Source organism: Trematomus bernacchii, unplaced genomic scaffold (assembly GCF_902827165.1).
Source record: "Trematomus bernacchii unplaced genomic scaffold, fTreBer1.1, whole genome shotgun sequence".
In the NCBI taxonomy this organism is placed as follows: Eukaryota; Metazoa; Chordata; class Actinopteri; order Perciformes; family Nototheniidae; genus Trematomus; species Trematomus bernacchii.
This window is the reverse complement of record NW_022987698.1, coordinates 7,148,378-7,156,414: the sequence shown is the minus strand read 5'-3', so window position 1 is coordinate 7,156,414 and position 8,037 is coordinate 7,148,378. Positions and strand designations below refer to the sequence as shown.

Sequence of the window (8,037 nt, the reverse complement as noted above, 5' to 3'; positions counted from 1 at the left end):
TCCGTCTGCGTTGTGGTTTCTTACTACACAGCAACAGACCGAACCTTTGTGTTGGTCCTCGGTCGTAAGCAGTTTCAGGCGACTCTAGCCCCGGCAACTCCCAGTCGGCCACGCTGTGGAAAAATGGCTCCTGATAGCCTCAGCAGAACACCTGCCCCCAGCCTGACCTGTTGTTAGTGGATCTAATCCCGAGAGAATGACAGGATAGTTACACTGCTTTTTATCTCTATCGTACTCCATCAGGCATGCAGCCAGGACACAGTCTGTGGTGTTTGTCCTCTTTTCTCGTCATGACACAAATAATAGACCAATCTTAACCATGCCTGCACTCTTGTGTCTTGGAAGAGCGGATTTCTGCCACTAGCTGTCAGATATTTTCCACTGCCTCGATCTGTTTACACATTTGTGTTAGGGTGATTCAGTTTTCCCCTCGGAGGACTGCGGCCAAACCAAACAGATGATGCCAAACTGCTTCACTTCACTGAAGTCAAGTTTTCCAGTAGAGTTCACATTGTCAACATATCAATCAAAAAACTGCTCCTGGGCCTGTCCATCTTTTAGAGCTGCTTCCTCCCAGAACACCCACAACAGATAACCAACAGCCTTAATAAATATTGGACACATTTCAGTTTTTCTTTAGCTTTCATCATGCCATTCATTCTGAGCTTAGAGACTTGAAAACAGATGTGTCTTTTTGTTGTTGAGTGGTTCTCTCTGTCATCATGTGCTTTCTCATTACACTCCCCTTTGTTTTGTATCTGAGTAACCACAAAACTCATCTTGTCCGCATGTGATGTTTCTGGCAACCTAGGAGACAATCACCCATCAAGAGCAAAACATTTACTAATTATACTTGCAGCAGTGCTTATTGTATTTGTCAGGAGGGGAAATGTCCTTGTTTTGAGCAGGTTTGGAAGGAGTAGGACATGTTGTGGAGGCAGAGGAGGGATACAAGGTGCAATCATGGCTGTCCTAACCATCCTTTCCCCTGAGGGCTCTTGTATAGATCCACAGATATCTCTCGGCCTATAGTAGAAAAGGGACAGCAGGGCATTCGCCCTATGAGTAAACCACTATGAATAACATTTTCTCTTACTACAATATGTGTCGCTTCTGTGTGTGTCTGTAGGCACATTCTTGTTATTTATATGTAAATGATGAGCCCTGTAAGCGTTTGTGGCTGTCAAGGTTCCCAACCTTTCATGTGTTTTTATATGCATGTGGCGTTACGTCTTCATGCCACTCTTCATTTTTCATGTGACATTCAGTGCATCACTGTAGTGAGCAGTCTTTGCACAGTGATAAAATAGGTCTATTTCTATGTGACCTCTATTACTAATCCTGGACAAATAACATCAGGAATTGAAGGAGGAGCACTTAAATCTTGTTTTCAGTTGTTTTACTGTGAGACTGAAAATGAAATATAATATTCTCCTAAACAGTCTGACACCTACAGTATTGCATCTTTACCTTTCATACTTCAGGTTAAAACAACTGAGGATACTGTACAGTGTAAGTGTCTGTATATTCACTACCTGCCTGGGATCCAATCACATTGCAGGAAGATGTCATTGTTAGAATCTAATAACACCTGTAGGTAAGTTAATATCTCATGTGGAGGTTTATAACCAATCTGTTCTTAGAAATCCGAGAGCCTGATGTCGTAATAAGGTAAAGGACTTACACACCTCACATGTTTGACTCAAGTCTGTATCACACACACACACACACACACACACACACACACACACACACACACACACACACACACACACACACACACACACAGAAAGAGAGAGAGAAGGAGGATGCCCCACATCTTTGTTGCTATAACTACCCAGTGTTACGACAGGCAGAGATGAAGCCGTCTGCAGGCGACACACCACGGATCCACTACTCCTCCTGCCCGCGTAGTTTTTTCCCCAACGTTAAACTACAATTGATGAGAAGATGATGAGCATTTTGAGGTCGGGAGAATCTGAAAAAACTATAAACGGAGTCTAAAAAACGTTTTATGGATCTAAAGTTACACAAGGAACTATTTTACCGGTAAGTTTTCTTTTTTTAAACATCTATGTCTGCATATACAGTCAGTAACTATCCCTAATATTGTGACATTGTGCTGCATTCGCTTGTAGTCGTTTATTTCGCTTTTTAATTGGCAAAAACTGTCAAAAAGCAACCAGATGAGGGAAACAGAAAGAAGGCTTTCTTTACACCCGTTACTTATTTTGTATGATTAAAAAGTTGCAAATGATCGATGCACGTTTTCTTGCATGTACATTTAACAATGTGTTATAAGGGTTACATTAGCTTTCCATTTACCAGTTGACCTATTTACCCATAATGATTTAATGTAGGCTATAGCCTAAATGATATTTCTCACCGGAAATCAGACTTTAGTGTATACTAGTCTTTTAAATCAAGGCTGCAAGTCTCAGTTTTTTTCTAATCTGAATTATGTCCTTTACATTGAATAGCCAAAAGGGCAATATCGTAATAACTGGATTGTGCAATCCACAGCACGTGCCTTCTGAATTTGCTTTGGGAGTCCCTCTCCAATCTTTGTCTTTCAGCCTTTCTCATTCACATTCAGAATTATGCTGCGATGATTATTTTTTGTAATTAGGGATTTGCATGCATCTGCAGCATTCCGCATGTTAATCACGAAGCTGCTGAACTAAATATTCACCTCTGCTCTTAACAAACACTAATCACACGGGCCACGGCTATCAGTCACACACTATAAGATATCGACCAAATCTATGGGCCACATATGCTCTCTATTCAGGAGAATAGAGACACATGAAGGTTAACCATTGTAAAAACAAGGAGGCAGAAGTGCTTGACATTTGAGAGGATGGTCTCATAATCACATTCAAGGAGTGTGTCACGTTTTTGTCTTGGAACAAGAACAATTAAACAGCTGTGCTTGTCTGAACTAGAATAAAATGACACAATTTCTGGATTACTCAGACCCATATAGATACAAATAAAAAAGCCAAAGACACATCTCACATGTAGACCTAATGCAGCCTATTCTTCAGTGGTTTTTCCAACTGAGTCTAGCCAGACCGCTTTTTATTTGTTGTTGCAACTTTGATAACTGACCAGATGCTCACCAGACCACTGCTGTATTTTTTTCCATGCAGCTTTGTCATTTATTGAATCTGTGGGACACAGGCAGGAGTGATGTTTTGCTGTTAATAGTGTAGCAGGCATCTTGGACTATCGATCCCACCTCCGTTCTCTCCTCCATCTCTATAATGCACTCTATCCCCCCATTCATGGGAAATGATTACAGGGCTATGGCACCATGGGAAAAATAAATTGAGGAATAAACAAGATGAATGTGTATTGATGAGTGTAATGTGAGGCTTTTCTTTTGGTTTATAATTGGAGACACACAAAAGACAGCATGAAAAAGGACTTCAGATAATCTTTTGTGTTGATTTATGTCCCTTTAATGTAGAAATACAAGTGCTTAATTTATAATCACTGCTGTAAATAACACGTTTTTTATGCAAATACATGCCTGTCTTCTTACATGTTTTGGTATCTTTCTGGTCCCTCCACGCAGGAGTGAATTTATCAGATAAACCAGCTTAAGCTATTTCTCTCTCTTTACCCACTGACCTTTTTTCTCAACATCACAATCTCCACTGTCAGTGTTCATACTGATTGTATGTGTTAGTAAAGAGACACACAGAGGGAGAGAGAGAGAGTCCTCTTTTCCAAAATGACCCTTTTTTCTCTCTCAACCTGTCAGATCCTCCTGGCGCGCCTGTGTGTGACCAGGACCTGGAGTGTGTCGGGGGGCTATGGTGAGGCGATGTGCACAGGCTGGGGTGAGGAGGGATGTACCAGCATCAGTGGAGGAAGACGAGGTAGAGGAGTGGTTCTTCATCCGTGGCTGTGCGTCTCTCTCCTGTTCTCGGCTCTCTGGGGCCAAGCGTCCCCCCAGTGTCCGGCCAGCTGCCAGTGCGCCTGGGACACGGCCACGGTGCAGTGCTCAGACGCCGGGCTGCGGGACATCCCAGAGGGCATCCCACCGGAAACTGTCTCTCTCCACCTGGAACGCAACTACATCCGGAGCATCCCAGAGACCGCCTTCAGGGACCTGCTCCACCTGCGGGACCTGCACCTGTCCCACAACCGAATCGACTCGCTGGCCTCAGGGGCCCTGCGGCACCTGGGCCCCGAGCTGCGCCTGCTGGACCTCTCTCACAACCAGCTGAGGCAGGCCAGCAGGGAGGAGTTTGGCTCCACCCGGGCAAAAACGCGCCTCTTCCACAACCCCTGGCACTGTGACTGCACCCTCCAGGAGCTGATGGAGACCCTGAACCTGGAGCCCGAGACGGTCAACGGGATCATGTGTGAGAGCTCTGTGCGGGGGATGGGTGAGGGAAGCAGGTGGGAGGACCCGGGGTCCCAGGGCGAGCATGCAGGTCAATCCCTGGTCAAACTGTTGGATTCTGGGGTGAATTTCTGCAGTCTGCAGAGGAAAACCACTGATGTAGCCATGCTGGTGACAATGTTCGTTTGGTTCTTCATGGTCATCGTGTATGTAGTGTACTATGTGAGGCAGAACCAAGCTGAAGCCCGTAGGCATTTAGAGTACCTGAAGAGTTTGCCCAGCCCACGCAAGACCCCCACAGAGACAGACACTCTTAGCACTGGTTTCTGAACTCATGCTCACTACTGTGATTTAAATGGAATAATATGAAAATGGCATTCTTATGGAGAGCAACGGATAAGCTTCAAAATGCTGTGTGTGATTGTAATATTTCTTTATATGTGTTACAACTGAGCCCTCCTACTATATGCTTCTGGATATTTCTTTAAATGTTGCATTTTTATCAATGAAATGAAAATATTTGCACTTTTGACTAGCATGGGCAATGAGAGAAAGAAGTAGCAAAAGTTGAAAGGATGAAAAAAGACTAGAAAAAAAGAATATTCTTTGAACTTCATAACCTTTTCTCTCCCTCTGTACTCCTTCTTTCCATCTCCTTTCTTCTCCCAACATGGCATATACTGTGGTCTGTTATCTTTCATTAGGCTGTAATTAGCCGTCTTTGACCAACTGACCCTTACTGAACACTTGAAAGCCACTAATCAGCAGAGTGTGTTTATCAGGTGGAAAAGGAGAGACGTGCAAACTTAAATGTGTGTCCTCATAATTGCCTGTTTCATTTGTGCATTTTTGTTCTCATGTGGAGTTTTGTGCATTGTAACGGGTCATTTAAAAAAAGTTATTTTTGCAACGATGCTATTTAAGCCTTTCCCAAATAGATGTCACGATGAAGCCAGTAGTTTCTGTGCCAGTGGATAACTGCTGATCTAAATGTACTCTCGGTAAGCCATTAGAGCTGAGGGTGAACTGTTTTGTCTCCCCGAGCTGCAGCCATCGGCTCTAAAATATCTGGCCAGCTAACACAGCTTGCCACTGATCGGTACAAAGACATTTCAGCCCGATTTAGAAATAGATAATTGTCATAAATTAGATTAGTGAGGCAGTTTGTCCTGCGAGAAGCCGTTAGTTTTGCTTTAATTAATCTCTTGAGTACTGCTTTTCAGTCCCTCTCTCCACTGATTGTTGTTTACAAATCGTTCAGGCTCCTGTTTTCCACAAAGGCTTCATCATAATTGATTATTTTTCAAGCTACAGAAAAACAAAACCAAAACCCTTTAATAATAAATGGAATAACCTTCTCAGTTATTTAACACCTGCAATATTAAAATGTATGCAATTCCTGATGTGTAAGTGTTGTTTTGTAAATATATGATAAGCGGTCTTTTTCAACACAAATAGAGAGTCAAATGACTCATAGTCTGGACCAAAGGAGCCCCCAAAATAATTCCAGGGTCAATTCTGAGGGGTTGCAACATTATTGGCAGGATATTAAAGCAGAAAAAAAGGTATTTCTACCCCACACACTATGTACGCATTTTTTCCAAAATGTTTCAAATCTATGGCTAAGTAAAGGCTTTTCTATACTTTATTTGCTATTTATTAAGTTATATCAAAACAAGGGATACGTGCCTATAAGTAAAGCATCACATACTGATAAATTATGTGTCTTTGATCATTCACGGATTAAAGTGTAGTTACAACCTTTTAAGTGTGTATAGATGTAATAAAGATAACTGTGCCCCATATTATCTAACAATTGGGATAGGAGCTGAGGCTAAACCTTAGTATAAGACAACTTCCTGTGTACTGTAACGTGCTAAATGTGGTGTGTGTGCTTTGTAACTAACAGAGAAAGACTGGAAGAAGTTAATGTTGTTGATTAAACATACTGTGAATTAGATCTAGTATCAGTTTAACTTGGAGTAGAACAAGGTTGATGTGTGTCGATTTGTTCAGTGTGGATAAACTTCTGAAGCACTGTTAATGTAACTGTACATACTCAGAATATCTCCTGAGTGCTTTGTGTCTGTCACAAATGCTACATCTAATGTTCATATGTCAGATGTCACTTTGCCCAAATGCATTACTTATTTTTTAAATACAACTACTTAAAGGTGGGGTAGGTAATTTTGGAGAAACCAGCTCGAGTGCGCTAGAATTTGAAAATACACAACCGGAGAAAATCTGCCACTTCCTTACAGAGCCCCTCCTCCAACACACACGAACGCGCACATGACCAATGAGGGCACGAGATAAGTTTGTGCCCCGATGGAAGGCTGACAGGCAGGTAGGCCATCCAGTTATTTTAGCCGGGCCGGCTCAGATGATTGGTCGTGCTTTTTACAGTATTACGGCTTCCACAGATGACATTTTTTAATGTATTTATTGTCAAAGCACTTAATATATTCATTGCTCTCGGGATGTTAAGAGCATTCCATGGAATATAACAAAAAGTGTTTCTGAAGTGAATTACCTACCCTACCTTTAAGCTCATACATAGTACAATGATACTGATAACCCCAAACTCAAGAACCAAGCATGTCAACGTGCATATCTTTTCTGTATTGTATTTTTATTTATTGCCGATGTTTTTCTGTCCCAGTGAATGTTCACTCCTGTTTGTTTTTATCTCGTAAAGTTAGAGATTGACAACCATTACATTGCATAATAAATCATCTATCAAAAAGTGATTTTAGGAAAAAACAACAAAAGATATATAAACAATAAAAGAAACGTTGCTCTACTTTGTTCATAGGAATGCTTCTACCTTTTATTTCCACAGTAGGTTGAAAAAAAGGCAAGAGGATGAAGAAAAGTACAGAAAGACATGATCAATTCACAGAACGAGCTGATCATGGGTTGCAGTGTTTCCTATTTCTACTCTACCATGTGTGAAAAGTAATTGAAAGACTATTTTACATTGATACATGATATGAACTTTCACCACTTCCACCTTTTTCACAAATCAGTCAACAAAATCACCGCTTTCACTCCTTTTCTTGAGATCGGAGGTGTTTCTCCCCCTGGAAATGTATCAGGGCATCTCCACAAAAACACCCAGTGGCAGCAGGTCACTTTGAAATGTGTAAGGAATTTTCTTTGGAAAGAGTCAAAAAACGCTGCCCCCGATATTTCAAGGAGGGGGAGAACAAAACATGATATAAATAAAAAGCAACTTCAGCCTGTTACTTGGTTTTGTCTTTTATTTCCAATTTACATTAATTAAAACGTAACAAAAACAAGTCATGATCATAATAATAATAATATAATAATAATGCTATTATTATTAATAATAATACTATTATTAATAATAAAAAATATACACAACCTCACACAAGCGAGCCCTCAGCGCTGGCTGTAGATCGGAGCAACAAAGTCAAACACACTAAGAACCTCTTCAGCTGTGTGTGTGTGTGTGTGTGTGCAGGCCGAGGCAGAGGGCACGCTCTGTGTGAGGGGCTGATGGGAGGAAGTAGAGCGGGGTGGGGGTCAAGGGTCACAACAAATTAGGGGGGTAGGGGGCAGCAGACTGGGCTTTCATGACCAAGCTTCTATTGGTCATATTAATGATAATACAGGGGTGTGAATACCAAGCTTAAGGGGAGAAGGCCTCAGTATGA

General features: G+C 41.7%; 1 protein-coding gene across 1 annotated transcript; it reads left to right on the top strand.

Annotated features, from left to right (window-relative positions):
* Positions 1-1,859: 1,859 nt before the first annotated feature.
* LOC117489625 (leucine-rich repeat-containing protein 3-like) lies at positions 1,860-7,605 on the top strand. The gene is made up of 2 exons (XM_034139085.1): positions 1,860-2,049; positions 3,770-7,605. Exon 2 carries the CDS (start codon positions 3,833-3,835, stop codon positions 4,685-4,687), a length of 855 nt encoding a protein of 284 aa, XP_033994976.1. The 5' UTR covers positions 1,860-2,049; positions 3,770-3,832; the 3' UTR covers positions 4,688-7,605.
* The last annotated feature ends 432 nt before the right edge of the window (positions 7,606-8,037 follow it).

Excerpts from the sequence above, each read along its gene's own strand:
- LOC117489625 (XM_034139085.1), top strand. The coding sequence starts at position 3,833 with ATGTGCACAGGCTGGGGTGAGGAGGGATGTACCAGCATCAGTGGAGGA.